The following is a 19,305-nucleotide window of genomic DNA, read 5'->3' as shown; positions in this document are numbered from 1 at the left end:
ATATGTCCTTGCAACCTTGATAACCATCACTCCAGTGCCCTCCATATAAGTCAAGCATGAAATGTAGGCAGGAGAACTGAGATGGCAAAGACAAATAGCATTGTATGCATCACCTTGTCAGCATGACAGACAAATGAAGTCTCCTTCAAATATAAAAAGGATTAGTGAACATCTGCACTGACAACAAATATCCCTATTAAGTTCCACAAAAAAACAGCAGCGCTGGCACTACATCACTTAGTTCTATGTTTTGATATTCTATGTTGCATTTTCTTGTGCAGGGGTTGTTGTCCAATGAGTTGCTTGGAATCCGTTGCTAATCATGGCTGCTGATTTGACAGAAGTCTGACCTCTCTCCACTGATTAAGGACTGTGCCATTTAAAACCAGATTGAAGAGCACTGTAGAGGTAGGTCGCCAGTTATTGTTATTAAAAGTCAGTCATACATCAACCATAACCTTTAGTGGCCAGTAAAGGTAATGAGGTTTGGATAAATCTGTACAATTAATATGCATTATATCCATTTAAATGTCTGCAAACAAAAGCTCCATTTTATTAAAGATATAATAGAGATGGACCAAAATTCTGAGTCAGAGTAAAAAATTTTGTTTTTGCTGTTATTTATTTCCTCTTTTGTGGCAAGGAAACAAATACATCTTCTTTTAAAAGGCTTTCATTTCTTCAGCACACTATCTTTGCACATCTAGTGCACAGCACTGTAGAGCTACAGTAATGTGCAAAAGGCTTATTTCTTCATATTTTGCTCCCAAGGAGCTAGACTCTCTTTTATTTATTTATTTTCTAAATAGCTCTCCTGGCCCTCTAGCCCTGTGGTATAAGCAGAAGAGGATGGATGGATGGATGGATCTCTCCAGGTTTCTACAGGTATGCCAAATTACACACAAATTGTACTGAAAATCATCAGGAGAGAGGTACAACAGTGTCTACAGTCATCTGTAAAACACAACGGAGGCTCTGGTGAGGTTTTGGGATGCTTTACATTCAGTGCTATTGAGCATCTTCTCAAACTTGATGGAATTATGAAGGCAAAAACGTGCGATTCGATTTGATCCATTATGCAATACCATCTGGAAAGCATGTAATTGGCAACAACTTCATTTTCCAGCATGAAAATGGTTCCCAGTACAAGGTCAATGCATTTAAAGCATACCTGGATAGAAAAACACAGTTAAAGACTATCAGTCATGGATCGGTCTCCCCAGAGCCCAGACCTTATTGAAGCAAGTGGGATCATCTTGATAGAGAACAGAACAAAAGCAGCCAACATCCAAAGAAGAGCTCTGAATGTTCTTTAAGAACCCCAGAGAACTTTTCCTGAAGACTGCTTAAAGAAATGACAGGGAAGCTTGCCTAAGAGAGTTGCGGCAGTGTTGAAGAATAATTGGGTCGTACCAAATATTGGTTTTTTAACCTCATTAGGATTGCACAAACTCTTGCCTTATATACTGTATTGCCATGTATATTTGTAGTGTTTTCCCATTTTATATACAGAAATGAGGGGTGGCTCTTTACTTTTGCAGAGCAGTGTAGGTCACATGTCATTCTTATTAAAATTCATTGGTACATCAACCATAACCTCAGCTGCCAGTAAATGTGTTGACCTTTCAGATAAATCTATCAAATCAGCCTTGATAGATTTATCTATCAAGTCGGTATATCTCATTTATATCCATCCAACTGTTTGGAAGCAGAAGCTCAATTTCTCTCAGCTAAACAAAACTTCTGCTGCCCTTCAGTAAGCCTCCCAACCTCTCAAACCTACATCATATTGAGCATGATGAGCAATTTAAAGCTGCCAACATTCGCAAAATTGCAATATTTCTACATTAGTGTATTGTTTGACTTCTTCAACTGCGTTAAACAAGTGCAATCTTTGGCTTAAATGAACAGCAGTCAACAATATTAACACTAATCATGGCTCACCAATAGCAAACAATCACACTGCCACTCCAGATGGCTGTCCATTCGACTAAAAGCCTCTAATTGTGAAGTCCTTATCACAAGACTGGGGCTAAAATTAAGATGCATAAAACTCATTAAGGCTGACACTCCAAACAAAGCACAAAAGCGTCTTACATATCCATCCACAGAACCCACGGGTGCAGTCATGTGCTTTGTCCAAACAGACAGGCAGGACCCCAAACAATGTGTGAGAGTCAGCCCCAGTAACCAAAGAGAGGAGGTGATGTATTGCACGCTGACATGGAACAATGCAGTCTGTTTTACCTGAAGGCGAATCTTTCTACCCCATCAATTTGTTTCAGTGGACAGAGGCACCCTGTGACATCCTCCATGCAGTGTTTGTTAGCCGCTATCTCAGAAGACACCTGCTGTCTTTGAGCAATGACAAAAGGTAAGTAAACCGTATCTTCAAGGCAACACAAAGAGATTTCTAATAATCACAAGACATTTTTTTCTGCCACTTTCTTCATGACAGCTGAATGCTTTCGTGTCCCTTTTAATCTGACTGTGGATTTTTTAAACATGTCAGACTGACAGCAACGGTGACGAAGGGGTTCGGTTGCAAATATAGCTGCCAGGCTGACCAATATGACTATGGCTGTTGTTCAAACACAGATGAAACATTAACACTGTCGATTAACCTCCATTTCCTCCTCTAACAAGCTCCCTTTTGTGACTAAGGTTACAGCTTAACTCATTTTTGAAGCAGATGGACAAAAAAAATAAATCCCTTTACAATAGCACAATTTTTAACTGGGATATGATTAATTGAGGGACTAGTCCGGGGTTTATTTTTAACTCACTGAGCCTTGAAACAAGTCGACCCGCGGCACCACGGCTCTCTGCTCTTCCTGTACATTCATTATGCCAGCCTACCAGGGAGTATTGTGTCTTGTAACAGCTGACTGTGAGTTGACACTGTGAGGCTTAGGGAGCCTTAGAAACTCTGCTTGGGGCACACTCCCGGTGTAGAGACTGAGGTCTGTCTGACATGTGTGACTCCTGAGGCAAGCGTGTTGCTAAATGAACAGAGACAGGGACAATGGCATGACCCACTTCTATCAGGACTACCCTGTTTTCTTTATCAAAAATATATATATATATATATATATATGTTTGTATCCCACAGGTACGGCTCTGCACTGATGGTGGAAAATATATAGCGGCCAAAAGCTTAAACATCCCCATCACCAGAGGACAGGAAGGGCAAAAGGGGGGAGGATGTAAATGATGGGAACGGTGATTCAGGGAGTCAGGTTAATCTATAAGCTTTCAGCAGTTTTCTCTCTGCATAAAGCAGTGTGACATGTTTTGGTAAGACCCTACATTAGACTTCAATGTAGGGCTGCTCAATTAATCGAATTTTAATCACGATTACGATCTGGGCTTTCAACGATCATTAAAAATGACTGAGCCGATTATTAGCCCCTCCCTCATTTATCCGCGACACCTTAAAGGCCGGTCCGTGAAAATATTGTCGGGCATAAACCGGTCCGTGGCGCAAAAAAGGTTGGAGACCGCTGATTAAGAGGACCCGAGGGAAGCTCGGAAAGCTAAGCAGAAGTTATTTGGAGAGTGACTGCCGTTGGTTGAAAAGAGAGTTTAAAAAAAAACTTCAGTGGTGTTGCACACTATTTTATATTATTTTTTAAAGTCATTGTTAACCCTTTAAAGCCGGTCAGAGCAGCACGCTCCGTTTTGTGTAACTATTTTTAAATCCCTTTAGAACCTGAACCGTGTAAGCTAGCGCAATAATTTGTTTTGCATATGAAACCGGAGGAGTTGTACTTACATCTGATGCCATCAGCTTGTCCTCGGTCACGGTTTCGTTCCACATATAGCTTTGCAAAAATTGCATAAAAAGCGCTTGCAGGAACAAAAGCATAATATTCCAGAAACACGCTTTGCCGTTCCTATCAGCTGTTCGTAACACTTCCCACAGTGAAATGATGCACCTGCTGTTTTCTTTGCAAATTTGCATCATAGGATTGTTTTTTGTTTTTCCTGCAGTATATAAAAATTGCTGTATCTCCAAAATAAAACTATGAAGACACTCAAAATAAATTTCCTGTTGTTGTAAACTATTTTTTGCAACTTTATTGTATTTAAAGTTTTGAGGGATAAACCTCTTAAATTTCTCCAAGTAGAAATATATGTAAACAAAACAAAAGCGATTTTCTATTTTTTTTTGTAGTTTATTGCACTTTTTTGCAATTTATGTAATTACTATGGACTTAATGCATACATATTATTAAAATATGGGCTATAACAGTTGTATTGATGTATAGCAACTTGAAATGCTCCCACAAATGGCACTACAGCATGTAAAAAAAATAATAATATAAGCTCTGGTGGACTTGGTTCTATAGTAGGTCTTAAAGGGTTAAATAAATATCGTCAAATAATCGTGATCTCAATTTCAGTGATAATAATCGTGATTATCATTTTTGCCATAATCGAGCAGCCCTACTTCAATGTCCATTTACCCTACTTGTAATATTGCGCTGGTTAATAATGATAAGGCAACTATTACAGGATATATATCACCTCTAGATTTGTCTAGTCACCACGCAAGAAATCTTTCTATTCCGTTTTTTTTTCTTCTTTTTATATTGGTTATTAAAAAAAGGGAAAATAAGGGGAGAAAGATGCCTTTGTCCCTCTGCATTAATTAACGAGAGCTAAACCTGGACCCTCAGCTTCTTTTACCCCATGTAAGCTTCGCACATAAGCCAAGCAAGCAGCTGAAGATGGTCACTGTGAGGGCGCACGAAACACTGGAGCTGTGCACATTTGCCTTAATTGTGCGCAGTCTCATGTGGCCCTTTATCAAAGAGCAATTACACACAGATAAAATACACAATCGGCCGCTTGTATACTCAAACAGGTCTCCTCTGAACACAATCAAACCAATTAACTAACGAGTCGTGCACGGATTTAAAAAAAAAAAAAAAAAAACGTGCCGAGATTGCTCCGTTTCCCGCGAACAATACAGTGTTGAACCGTTCATGTGGGATACCCCCACTCCCCACGATCCTCTTTGAATAATCACCAGCACTTTGTCACTTTCAGTAGAATATGTAAATATGCCAAAGGATTCTGATCGATCCCCTGTTCGGTGATGCTCCCACGCTAAAGAACTATTTGTGTGGGGAAAAAGAAAAGAAAAGAAAATGTGACAATGATTATTTTTGCCTGTCACTTGTTCCGCTCACCTTTCACACGCTGTGGGACAGCGGCGCTCAAGCACAGGGCGACGGAAAGGAGTAGCGGTCCCATCCTCTCACAATAATCAGGTCCGACTTCCAAGGTTACGGAGCTGTGGGTAAAATCGCGTGGCAATAGCCCAAACTTCTCCTTCCTTTGCTCCGGCTGGACTGTGAGGGTTACCCTGAGAGCTGTTGCTATATGACTATGTCCTCTCAGGTAAAGTCTTGCGCTGTGATAAAGTCGACAGAGAGGGAGACACAGAGAGACAGAGTGAGAGACTCGCCACCTGGATTTTGTCCTGCAGGAACAAGTGGACTGTGCCTGCCGGGCACTCCTCTGCTGCTGCCTCCGCGCTCCTACCGCAGTGGTGCGATGTAGTGGAGAGAGCGACGTGTGCGCTCACTCGGTGCTGCCGGACGACTACTGTCAAACCTCCCAGAGTCAGAAGAATTATCACTTCCGCTACACACATACAAAATAAAACTAGAAGTGATGACTTTTAATTTGAACTGCGCTTCATTTGATGTCTCGTGTATTCAAATAAATAAATAAATAATAATTAGAATTTAAAAAAAAAACAAATAGTACCATGTTTTTCGCCGACTTTTATTTTCTTATTTTTAATTCTCTCTCTCTTTCTGATATCATGTCATGTAGAGTTTAAGCCAATGCCTGTTTACGCAGTTAGTTGTATTTATAAAGTTATTTTTAGAAATATTAAAAATTAAGTTATAAAGCTATTTTTAAAGGATAAATAAGTTTGGGGGTTTTTTTTCTTACTATTTTTTTTTATTGTTTTAAAGGTGCAGTCACATAGTCAAAACGTTATACAGCTTGGACCACAGTCACTTTGGTCCTTTGGTCACTCGGAGGATGCTTCATGGTAGGCTTTATTGGTGGAGCAAACTCTTCCTCCTCCCACTCCCACCGCCCGAAAAAAAATAAATAATAGAGAGAGAGCTTTAAAATAATTCTTCCAAAAGTCAGAACTTGCTAGAAATTTAAATTGCGCATAATCAGCCTCTCCCAAACTCCTTATTTCACTCTCAGATTTCTGTTTTTTAAGCCTCCGGAAGTTGGATGCTCAGCAATTAATTTAGTAGTTTCAAAAGTATTTTTCTGGAAAGCCTTGATGAGTTTTAGTATCCTCAACAAAAAGATTAAATTGGAAAATTCTTTATCGCATTAGGATACTGGCCGTAATGTTCTATGAACAATTTTCATTTTGTAGATTCTCCTGTTGTTTCTAGGAGAGAGAAAAAGATGGCACTGACTGAACAGCATCTCTGAAACAGAGTTTAACGAACATCTAATTAACGCATATTAATTTACACAAACCACAACTTCCCTGCTTACAGCGAGTTTCCAGTTTACAAGCCATTTCCATCCTTCAACTGAAGATCTTACTGAAACATAAACTTTAATAAGTAACCTACAATAACGCATCCATGCTTTTTCACAGCGTGTGCAGACTGTTTATGCATACTGAACGTATACAGGTGTCTCACTGGGGTGTGACATTCTCAAAATTAGATTATTTCTCAAGAGGGTGGCACCACACTGATTGTTCCTTTGTGCCACGTGTGATATTTCGCCCACCTCTGATTGGATTTTCATGAATCTGGGTTGAGTTAAATTAATGTGACAATTGCACTTTGCCAATTATAAACTGACACTGATTAACTCATGGTGAGAACTGTGATTATGGGCCCCGACCAACTCCCCCCATATATTTGTTCAACATAGCTATCTTACTCCTCAATAACATTTTTGATCTGTTTTCTAAGAAATAATAATAGTATTTAAAGACATTTTCTGCAATAGCATACTGGCTGCAGACATTACAATGACATGTTCTCCTTACACGAATAACTGATCCATGAATAAATGCACTGTTTCATTCCATATTTGTGACCATTGCCATTTCTGCACATCTGAGAGAGAAGTTTCCAGAACGAAAGAAAGAAAAGTAGCAGGACTCTGACTTTAAGTCGATGTCTTTACCCAACAGTCTGACCTTGAGATGCTTTCAGGCTCCTCATTATGAATCATGAAAGATATCAGGTGTCTTATGGTTTAATGTAGATAGAGACCTATAACTGTATGCACTTGGTCAAGGCTAATAAATCATCCACAGTGGCCACAGTAAAGTCTGCTATCATGATAATGAGAAGCTGCCCTCTATTCCAAAGAGCACCTCCCACTGTGTCAGATTTCCAGACTTGTCTCCATTGCACGTAATACTTGGTGGAATAGCACATCCCTCTCCCTCAAAGTATGATCATGTTGGAACATCTGCGTACCATTATATTTAAAAAAGCATTGGTTTTCATGAATCCACTGACAAGGGCAAAGAAGGCAAAGAAGGGATGCGACACATCCCTAAAAAAAATTATCCAGTGGCTGCTGATGTTCCTTAGCTGTAATTGTGATCATAAAATTAAATTAGAACAACTGTTGATGCTGTCTAGTCATTGTGTTAAGGACACATTGGTTAACAGATGTGAATTTGTTAAATTGTCCTGCTCATTGTTCTATTTGCCTTTTTCTTTAGTTCTGATTATATTGAAGGGGAAAAGTGCGGTTTGTGCTATGATAATATCAAACCTGCCCATGTAACAGCACCTAACTCTGTCTTTAGAAGGATATATCAGTAAGTCCAGCAACAAGGAGACCCCATGCTGTGTTACAGACTTCAGTATGATACTGGAGCCCTAGTTCCTTTTTTCTCCTCGTTGGTTGTTATCTTTGTTCTTTATTTTTCATGTCCCTGTGTTGAATTATTTTGTGTGGAGTTCTTTCACATAATCCTACAAGACTTGTCTATAACAGCTCACAAACTTTCTTCTGTATTTTCTTCACTTTGTTCACTTTTGCCTAATGTTGCCTAAGTTTTCTTCCTTCACTCTGAACAAGCAGGAAAGTCAATATTAACTAAAATCACCAGGTACCATTCAACCTCGCTTACACTGGAGCAAGGGCCACAGTCAGGTGCCTACCCTTTGAGCTCTGTTTGCCTTACAAGAGCAACACTACAGAATACTGCTGTGCAACCATCAATGTTGACAGTAAAGACTGAACGACCCATAGTTCAACCTACATCCTGCAAACTGCTTCACCCTGCTGAGATGGCTCCAGAACAACACAACACAGCAGCAACTCTGACTGCAACCAAGCAGGCAAACAAACTAAATTTAGTTGTTTTATGACCAAAGTCAATGTCTTTATTGTTCTAGACAAGAACATTTTGTGATTGCAGACATGTGGTTGTAATGCTTATTTTATGCTTAAGCGGAGGTAACATGAAGGCAGTCTGGGGGCAGTAGCAGGCTGACAGTGTACCTGCAGTGTTTGTTGTCGATGAAAGCAGTGTACAAAATATGTGGTACAACCAGACTGTTGGCTACTCTTGCCTGTGCTGTTGGTGGTCTGTCTGCCAGCTGCAGAGAAGAGCAAAGTTATGTTGTGATATTTGATCTTTGAAGATTTTTTTTAAAGTTCTCCCACTCCTGGCAAACTCCACTGCTACGCCCTTTCCTATTCAGGTCAATCAATAGGCATAGGTCATCTGTGTCCAACAATGTGCATTTGGGATTTTGGAGGACTGCACCTCACTTTGCACACGTAAATGTGTATGCAGACAGACATATTTGCAGGACCATAAATTAGGTTTAGGAAATGGCACAGGTCTAGCGAAGCACAACTCCAATAATGGACATTCCTACATATGAAAAACACAGGATCCACTTCTATTTTATATTGCTACAAAGTGCTACAAAGCACTGCACTGGTCCCTTTAAAATAGTACCTGTCCATCCAGCCCTCCAAGATCACATCCCGTCCTCTCAATCTTTGACTATAGATTTCATGCTTTTGCACTGATAATATCATTATAAATAAAGGTATCGGTAAAATGTGTGAGGTAAAGCCTTTATTTGTAGTCAGAAAAACAAAATATGTCATCTAAAAAATATAAAACTTTAACATCTGACTAAAAAGCATGCATCTGCGATCATTAAACGCATCATTAGTTTTGTGTATGCCCTGTAGGAAAAAGTAAAAGAATTGAGTAACAAAGAGAAGATCAAAGAAGATTGTCCACTGGCACCAGGGCTCGCTGCTAAATCTCCACGCTAAGTACCGACCTCTTGACCTCCTCCCAGTGTCCTCTCACAGCTTAGAAACAGATCACAGCAGCCACGAGTGTATTCTGTAAATCCTTCACACTCGCATATCTAAACCTAGACATGGTCAGTCCTTCTTCAAACTCAACTCCGTTTGCCTCCTTTGCCCTTGTCTTTCCCTCGGCTTGTCGAAACACAGAGCACAGATCAGTGAAATGTCTTCAGCTCGCATCCATCCTCATTTAGACCGTGGGGACCCATTTAGGGTGAGCAACGGGCTGGAAAACAAAGTGACCTTCTCATATTTGACTCATTTACTGCTGTTTTTGTTTTAGCCACTAAAACGAGTTCCATGTTTTCATTTCTAGAAAAAAAACTAAGAGCTGAAGACGGGTGTTCACTATTTCTCTTCCAGCAATGTTTCATTTGGGGCATACAGAGTTTTTGCTTTTATTCAGTTGGAGAGGCAGCTGTAGCACCTTTAGGATGCAGAAATCCTTTTGAATTGGAACTTAATAGATAAAAAATCTATGAATTTTGACAAGCATGTACTATTAGCATGAGAATTTATTATCTGATATGCCCTCAGCATTTCTCTTAGCACAATTTTAATGAGGTTAACTTTCTTAAAACTACAGATAACCACTTTTTTCGTCCTTGCCTGCCTGTCTTTTCATTAGCATGCTCCCTTTCCTTTTCATTCAGTCTCTCACAGGAGGCGAGCGGTTTTTCATATCCACTCGGTCTCCCATTTCTCCAGTTTCTTCTGCCATCCTTTTCCCATTCAAACTGCTTGACTTGTGTTCAAGGCCCCCGTCTCTCTTTTTCTGCACTCGCCACAAAGACAGTCTAACAAAGGCCTAAGGCAGAGAAGAAGAGAATGAGAGGCAGGGAAGTGAAAGAGGTGGTGGATGTTGCGGGGTGAGGGGTGGGTGGGAGGATGGTTATGGCATGGAGCAGTATGGAAACGGCGAGATAGTAAAGGAGATGGATGAAGAAAGTGGCAGAGACACAGAGCGAGGGGCAGCTTGAGACTGTGAGGAAGGCAAGTAACACTAAATTAGATGCTCTTGCAGAAGAGACAGTGTATTAATTCCAAAGAGAATATTGCATTGTGTCTTCTTTTTCTTTCCTCTCTCAGCACTGGGACAGAGCGGAGTTATGTTCCCCCAGCAGGCTTCTCTGTTTCTCTTTCCTCTCTTCTTCTAGTCCCTCACTCCTGATACCACTGGCACAAGCATACTTTCCTTCTCTTTCTCATTGTGCTTATTATTATACTTTTTCAGCTGCAAATACACGGAGTGCTGAAACTACAAATGAATGAGTGAGGTGATTAATTAAGCTATGATTGTGATGCTCAATATTAGCCACTTTTATGTCAGTAGACAGTTCCACTATTTTAACTGTAAATGATGAGGAAACAGAACCCCTTTGTCTTGTTGTTGCACTCAACAATATTTAATATGATACATTTTGTTCTTTTGCAATGCAGCCCAGTTACCCTGTGATTTTTAGAGTGAAAGAACGATAATACATCGCCTTACAAGAAACATTTTCCATTACTCACCCCAACTAAAAGAAACATTTGCCACAGCGCACCCTGCCCCATCTATTTCCACCATGACTATGTCCAAGGCAACAATCTGGTGGATGACTGAAACACTGGCCTGACTCCCCTCATTCAGAAACCTATATTTCTTTTCTAAACTATGGCTGAAAATCATAATATTTAGGTAGGCTTTGTTACACTGATGTAGTAACACACTGATGTTGCAATATCCTAAACTTTCCTTCTCACAAGTTATTGTCATTGTTCAATTCAGTTTTATTTATATGGCAGCAAATCACAACAGCAGCAGTTTTAAACCTCTAATTCACAACAATCACTGCCTGAAACAGAGACACAACCACTGTCACCATCAAGATGATAATCACCAATTTTTTGATGTTAAAAAAGGAGGTTAAAAACCCAGACTGATCAAATATTCTTTGTCTTCTTAACAACAGTTCCTTTATCACAGTGGTTTTCTCAAAATGTTGGACACACAAACGTGAAAAAGTTGTGGGGAACTAAATTGAATACACTAATGATGTTATAAAAACAGAATTTTCTGGTGCTATTATTATGACCTTTAAGAAAAACTTAAAATCCTTTGATTTTTAAGTTTTAGTGGGTGATAAAAATTGCAGGGTGTGAGAAGCAAACGTATTTGGCTTCCGAAGTGTGGAGGAACAAGTTTGAACAGATTAAATTGTTTTTGTTGGACTTTTTCCAGATTTTCAGAATTCTGTTTCAAAAATGTTTTATTTAAAGGTACAGTACTGTGCAAAAGTCTTGAACCACCCTTCATTTCCTCTATATTTTGCGTCCTAGAAGGAAGTTACATCGGTGCAACAGTTGATCAGTCTACTGTTTGCTGAAATCTCATGAGTAATTATTTCAATAGAAAGGAGGCTGTGAAGAAACCATTCTCTAGGGAAACAGGTAGTAAAGACTGTATGCTAAAGCACACAAGAACTGGACTGAAAATCAGTGACAACTGGTTTTATTTGGAAATTGTGGTTCAAATTGACGCAAGTGACACTGAGTGTCTACGGCCATCTGTGAAACACGGTGGAGGCTCTGTCACGATTTGTGGCTGCATTTCAACCAATGGTGTTGGAGATCTTGTAAGAAATTGATGTAATTATGAATGCAGAAAAGTAGCATCAGATTCTGATCAATACAATACTATATGGAAAGTATCTGATTGACAATTTCCCTCATTTTTCAGTATGACAACAATCCGAAATAGCTTGATAAAAAAAAAGCACACAGTAGCTTACAAAAAAGCGCAGACATCAACATTACTGAAGTAGTGTGGGATCAACTCGAGAGAGAAAAGAACAAAAGAGAGACAACATTCAAAGAGCTTTGGAGCGTCCTTCAAGAAGCTTGGAGAGCTGTTCCTTGAGACTACGTAAATAAATGACAAGAAACCTTGACTAAGAGTTCAGGCTCAGTTGAAAAAAAAAGTTGGTCGTGCCAAACTTTCAGCTTTGTTAGAATTCTACAAAGGTTTGGTTTTCTCCGCTTAGTTTTTCCATGTATGTTTGCACATTTCATTAAACCGCTGCACCTATCTCTGATTTTCCAAGCAAAATATGAAAAGATGAGGGTTGTCTCAAAAAGTTTAGGACTGCAGTATTGACACATTTCAGATTTTCTCATGAACACAGAAATATGAGCAAGCCCCTGATAATGCAAAGAATTGAGAAACGCAGCTGAAATATGCAAAGACACAGTTATAGGAGCACTTTGGGCCAACCGTGTAAGCACACATTGCACACCTGACTTACTCAACTGAAACAAATGTACCAAAGAACCAGAATTGAAAACACAAATGCATGATTATGCTGAGGGGTGGTTATTCACGTCAATGTGTGCGATCAAACCCCCCACAAGACCTCTGCAACTCATTTTCCACACCACAATGCTGCATATCAACAAAGGCAAACAACCTGGACTATATTTCTTGTGCAAAAATCAATACGCTCTTTGCCTGCATGAGACAGCAGGATTTATAATGTAACAGTCTGAGTTATGACCAAATCCTCCCACCCGACTCCTCCAGTTCCGTGATCATCTCGAGTAAACACACATTGCCTACCATCATGTCCAAATCCCTACCCATTCTTCCCTCCTGTAGCCCTTTAGCTGTTTACCCGTAACAACCAGAAACAGCAGAACTCACACTAAAAGGTAAAGGCTGAGAAGAATCTTTAAAAGTATCAACGAATGTGTGTTTATTATAAATGAATTCTCTCTTTTGCAATGCCTTATGAAACGGGGTGATATATTTAGTTATTCTTGATGAGTATGCTTTGCTGTTTGACAAAACTCATTAAAAGCTGCGGCCTTTCAAAGGATCTGCTCTGATCATAAATCCTGTTTGAAGTTGTTTTACGAGCAGTAAAAACTGGCCTTTGTTTGCCCTTCTAGCCTCAACCTAGACGTGCAACTCAAAATGTTCTCAGATGAAACCAAACAAAAAAGAAAAACCAAAAGTCTAGAAAAGTTTGCTAATGTGAGATTTCCTATAGATATAAAGTTATAGTTCATCTTGAGAACACAGGCCACTCGATCTTTCTGAAGAGCGTGAGAAGTAGCCTCAGTTGAGAGAATCAGCAGCCTATGCCGCAAATGCCTGAAAATAAATTGTATCAGTGGTAATATGTGAAGGATAATGAAAAGGGCTTTCAGGTAAGGAGACATCATGCTTCAGTGAACTGCTTATAAAACCATTTACGGAGGTTACTTACAGCCTCTGTTCAAATGGAACCATAGAAAGTATTTACAGACACCCAGAAGCTGGAAAAAGACATTTGGAAATTGAAAGAGCCAGTGCTAACGTGTCTACTGGTTGTTGCAAAAAGTGTTTGTGGATTACATATTTGGCAATGTTTTGTATTTAAAGTGCAATGAAACAGCCACAGACAACAAAACACCCTGTTAAAGCAAAATTAGCCGCTACCCTGTCTCTACTGTATCTCTGTGTAGTGCATTTACATAATACACATAATGTCATGATCTTATTGGCTCAAACAAACATACATGAAGCCTGACAGGCCAGTTCACCCTAAAAGTATTTTAAAAAGCAGACCTTTTGGCCCGTTAGATATATATTTCTGTGCTCTCCTTGCAACAGTGAGATTAGATGATCATTTGTGTTGGATAAAAATGAAACCGGTATCAGAAACAGCCAGTTAACTTAGCTTAATATTAAGGGGTAAACAGCTGTATCCAACGATAATAATGTTTGAATTTCACACATTATTTCAATAGATTATACTATTAACCCAAAAAGTTTGGCTTTTTGGATGAAACCGGAGCACCTGGGTTCACAGATGGACAGTTCCACACAGGCTAAACCTAACCTTGATCTTTAAACACAGAAGTGTCCTGCTGTGATGGTACCACAGTAACCTCACCATCGAGCCACCAGCGATATCTAAAATCCCTGACTCAAAGATTAAGTAAATGTTTTGCCCTCTGACAATTTTGTTTCTTGTTTTCCAAAATCGCAGCCATGATGCAGTAACTGAGTGGGTGGAAACGGAGGAGATGAAAGGGATAAACAAGAGGTGACACTTAACATCAAGCCTCCACTTACTGAGAGTAAACAACAGTATCACAGTGTTTACTCACTTGCATGTGTGAAAATATTCTTTTCAGAGTTGAATAACTTAAGGAAAGTGACAAACTGCACGTCACTGAAAGTCACATATTACCAGCAGCTAGGTCTTGTGGCAGGGAGTTCAGTTGAAATCAAGCAACACAATCTTATTGTTTTTTTCAAGACTTTCAGCAATAAAGGTTAATGTAAAAATATAATGTTAAATGAGTATTGAGTTATATTATATACAAGTGGTATAATCTAGTCATGTGAAAAAATAGTTTTCAGAAAATGTTTTGCAGTCCTGTGAAAACTTATGCACCCTTGTGTCAGTAGCTTGTAGAACCACCTTTAGCAGCAATAACTTAATGTAACCATTTCCTGTATGAGTTTATCAGTCTCTGGTAAACTCATACAGGAATGTTACTCTTATGCCTCTGTTCATTGAGATTTGCAGACATTTCACAGTATTTCAGTTGGGCTGAGCTCTTTGACTGGGCCATTGCAGCATACTGATTCTTTCTTATTCAGTCATTCTGGTGTAAATTTGCTGCTGTGCTTTGGCTTCACTGTTCATTAATGGCCAAACTTTAGCTATTGGACAGATAGCTTCACATCTGGCTCGAGAATACTCACCCCACCACCGTCCTTTACAGTTGGTATTAGGTGTTTGTAGTGATTTGCTGTGTTTTGGTGTTATCCAAATGTGGTGCTGTGCATTACAGACAATAATCTCCGCTTTGATCTCATCTGTCCAGAGCACATTGTTTCAGATCTTTTGTGTATTTTTTAGACACAATATTTCAAACCTCAGCTGTGCTGCCATGTTCTTGTTAGACATGATTTCTTTTATATTTTTAATCGATTGTATTATATTAACAGCTGTTGTTTTTCATTGTATTATATATAAAAACAATATCTGACAATCCAATGCCCTTGTATCACAAAGCTTTAGAGTCTTGATATGAATTTAATAGAAAACAGAGCACTGTCCAATGAGTACCAAATACTTTCCTTGAAAGTTGTTTTTTTGTTTTTTATGAAACTGATAAAAAGCATTGCAATAATAACTGGTATTTTACAGATGCCTTCATAGACACACCAGGCTGATAAACGGTAATGATTAATTCCTGTATGACCATTAACTTCTTTGGCAAAATCTATTAAATGATCAATAAGTTAAGCAGAGCTGGGATGACCACCAACATGACAGCGCCAGTGATCCATGACTTACGATCAATATATTGATCCTACTTGCAGAAACTGTCACCCTTTACTCTATGGACTCTGTCACACATTCTGCAGCTGAAAATGGTTTTATAGCTGTCAAGGAATGTTTGTGTCCATTCTCACCCAGTAAGACTTAAATCAGTAATGCTTATGCACCCCCGCTGCCATATTTAAATAATTCAGATGTTATGCAAGGATTGCCTGTGTCTGTGAGAAACTCTCTGTTTGGCAATGGAGGATTTTCAATTTTGTTATCCCAGTCTTTACAAAGCAGTACACTTGACATTTTTCCATTCCAATTCAAGAGCCATCTTTGAGCAGCATAAGCCTTCCTAAATTTGTTTCCCTTTCTCTTACAGATCTGGAAAACAGCTGTGGGAACTGTGGACGCTGCAGGGTAATTGGCACACTGCTGAAGTAAAGCTGACAATACAAAATTGGCTTTCTCCTCCTTATCGATAAGGAGATTTTATTCTTTCATGAGGCTTCCAGAAATAGCGTCTCCACGGTATAGTCATTAAAACACTCGACTTACAGACAAAAGATCCCTGCTTTGAGTCTAGGAGGGAAAGCAACCCAGCCTCGGGGGATCACGAGCTAGCGTCGATCTCGCGCTGGTCTCGAGCTCGGATAAATGGGAGGGTTGCCTCAAAAAGGGCATCCGGTGTAAAATCTGTGTCATGTCAAATATGAGGATCCATCTGCTGTGGTGACCCCTTGGGAAATAAGGGAGCAGCCAAAAGTACCTTCCATGAGACTTCTGGAAATGCCAACTTTCAGTTCAAATATTGTGGTTTCTAATGGATTTTGATTTAGCTATGTTGTGTCTTTGCCCAGTACTGTAGTGTAAACAAACAAACTGCAAAAAAGTGAATATATAGTATTTATTTTATTTAAGCTTTAATGTACTAGTAACAAGTATCTTATATCATAGAGCCGTTAAAAAAAAAACCCAAACCCACAAATGATCCTATATTTTGTAAATGAGTACCAGAAAAGTAAATGAATGAATGAATAAATAAACAATAACAAAACAACACTTTGGCCACATGATGAAACACTGTACCCACAGCCTGGATGCAGATATAAAATGCAGTTCCCTTCCTTTTTGTGCAAGAAATCTTTTAAGGCTTTAAAAAGTAAATGTGAGCAAAATTTTGAAAAGCTGTGGATATTAATGAATGTGGATCTAAAGTGTTTGGACTGTCGATGTTGCAGAACTTGAGCAGGGGATAAGGTCTCTCCTGAGTCCCCACAGCCACCACCCACATACTGTGGGTCTCCATAGAAACCATGAACCTCAGGAGGTGTGAAATAAACAAACAGAGGCATAATTTTGTTCTGCATCTTTACTGTGATTGTTTGCAAATATGTTGGTTAAGCTCCGCAGTTTTTCCCCTATGGTAAATATTTGCTCGTTTTATCTTCAAATACGTTGTCTGGTAGAGAGCTGTAAGCACAGAGACATGCTCATGCAAACACTCACAAAAATGATTTACTGCACCAAGAAATAAATCATTTCAAATATCAGTTCTAGGTTGTTGTTGTTTTTAAATGATCAGGAGCACAGAAATGGTGCTTTGATCTCAATTTGATTTTAGTTAACTGACATACAGTGTCTTTCAAACTAAAGCAGGATGCAATGGTTTTTTTTCTTTGTTTTTTTGCCTTGAGGCTTTCCTTTATGAAGTCAATTTTCAGTGCATATATTAAATATGAAATATTAAATGGATACAGAGTAATGACACCATTGTAGTTTAGACAGGTTCCCTACTGGCCTGAAATCTGTCACGGACCCGGCTCTGGGGACTCGGGGTCCGTGGGCAGTGGGGACTGTGACTGTTATTGTTATTATTATTGTAACGATGGTTAAGTGTTACTGGACAGTGACATGTTGGTTTTCTCTGCACACTGTTGTTGTTCCTTTAAGATTCATGTTTGGTTGGGCTGCAGGAAGTAGTGAGGGTGGTGTACAGGAAGGGGTGGGGGGACCTGGTTGTTCTGTGTGTGTGCCAGGCTGAAGAGAGGTGTAGTTCGAGAGCGCTCCCCCTGAGTTAACAACCCGCTGGCTTATGTGCCGAATAAACGGACAAACTGAGACCCCAACCGTCTGGTTCTTGTGAACGTTACATTGGTGTCAGAAGTGAAGAAAGAAAAAAGAACCCCAGAACGCCCGAGACCCTGTTGCCGGCGACGCTTGCCGTTACGAGACGAGGATGTTGCCGTGCAGGATTAAGAAGGAGATGGAGGAGAGGGAGGTTCGTCCACGCTCGCCCGCCCATGGAGTGAGGGAAACGGCGCTGCGGCTGTCTGCCGAGGCTGGATTTTCTCCAGGTTTGACTAGGCTCGGGAACTGTTCGCACAGCGGCCGCGATTCCGGCGGGAAGGAGTCGACCTCGCTCGGCGCGCCGTCACGTGATGTAAACAAACATGGCGGCGCCCAGCAAGCTGCAGCGAATATAAAAACGCCTAATTTCAGCGGCAAGACGCCATGGGAAGTGTTTATCGCACAGTTCGAGCTGTTAGCTGTTGCAGCTGGCTGGTCTGAGGAACATAAAGCTCTCCAATTGGCTTTGTGCCTGTGTGAGGATGCAGCTGCATGCCTGCTGCTGCTGACCGAGGAGCAGAGGGGAGATTATAATGCTCTGGTCGGAGCACTTCAGAGGCGCTTCGGGCAGTATAACCAACCAGTGCTGCTGAGGTCGGAGTTCCACAACAGACGCAGATTGCCAGGTGAGCCCCTCCGCATTTTGGCCCATGAAGTCGAGTGCCTTTGCCGGAGGGCGTATGACAGCATGCCACCATCAGTGCAGGCGGAGTTAGCTCGGGACCAGTTCCTGCAGGCCCTGAGCCCTAAAGAGCTCCGCATGCAAACTCAGCTTGCTCGGCCGGCCACACTCAGTGCAGCCCTGGAGCTAGCGTTGGAGAGGGAGATGCTTGCAGGATCCTCTGGGGGCGCTGACGACGCACACGTGGTGAGGGCTGTGTCAGCACCTGTGGAACAGATGGAGACGCCAGCGGGCCTGTGCAGTTTGGTGCAGACAGCTTCGCTGCAGTCGCCTTCCCCTCGGGCTGGCCCACACCGCCGACCTCAGAGCTGCTGGGGATGTGGACAAGTCGGACACCTCATCAGGCAGTGCCCCAAGCTTGCAGCGGTTCAGGGAAACGCCCACGGGCCCGTGTAGGCGGGAGTACACGGGCCTGGGAGAACGACATCCCCACACCACCGCCACCTCCACCCGGTGCGGCCATCACTGTGGGCTGGACCCAGGTTGGCGGCTTTTGCCATGTTCCAGTGACGATTGCGGGGGTGTCCTGTACGGCCCTGCTGGACACGGGATCCAATGCAACGCTGGTCCGACCCGATATTGTCCCAACCGGAGCTGCTGTACAACCGACTAACGTGCAACTTAAGACTGTGACCGGTGATCTGGCCCCAATGAGAGGGAAGGGAGTGTTCCAGTTCAAGGTGGGGGACCTCGGTGTGTCTTATGCTGCCTGGGTGGCTGACGTGCAGGACGCCTGCATCCTTGGGCTGGATTTTTTACGAGCCATTGGTGGTGTACTGGACTTAGGCAAAGGCCTCCTCGTACTCCCTGATG

The 19,305-nt window shown here is 40.9% G+C and overlaps 1 protein-coding gene across 2 annotated transcripts in view; it reads right to left on the bottom strand.

Annotated features, from left to right (window-relative positions):
• The window catches only part of edil3a (EGF like and discoidin domains 3a), a 142,470-nt gene extending 136,851 nt beyond the window's left edge, over nt 1-5,619 (bottom strand). For both annotated transcript variants that reach the window (XM_085475197.1, XM_085475198.1), the window contains exon 1: nt 5,199-5,619. In XM_085475197.1, coding sequence (XP_085331323.1) covers nt 5,199-5,262 — 64 coding nt within the window. In that variant the 5' untranslated portion in view covers nt 5,263-5,619. The remainder of the gene's footprint in view (nt 1-5,198) is intronic.
• Nucleotides 5,620-19,305: the final 13,686 nt, after the last annotated feature.

Source organism: Copadichromis virginalis, linkage group LG12 (assembly GCF_057382275.1).
Source record: "Copadichromis virginalis isolate Kocher_CV1m ecotype Utaka linkage group LG12, C_Virginalis_male_GT1.1, whole genome shotgun sequence".
Lineage (NCBI taxonomy): Eukaryota > Metazoa > Chordata > Actinopteri > Cichliformes > Cichlidae > Copadichromis > Copadichromis virginalis.
The sequence above is the reverse complement of the archived record's forward strand: the minus strand, read 5'-3'. Positions and strand labels throughout refer to the sequence as shown.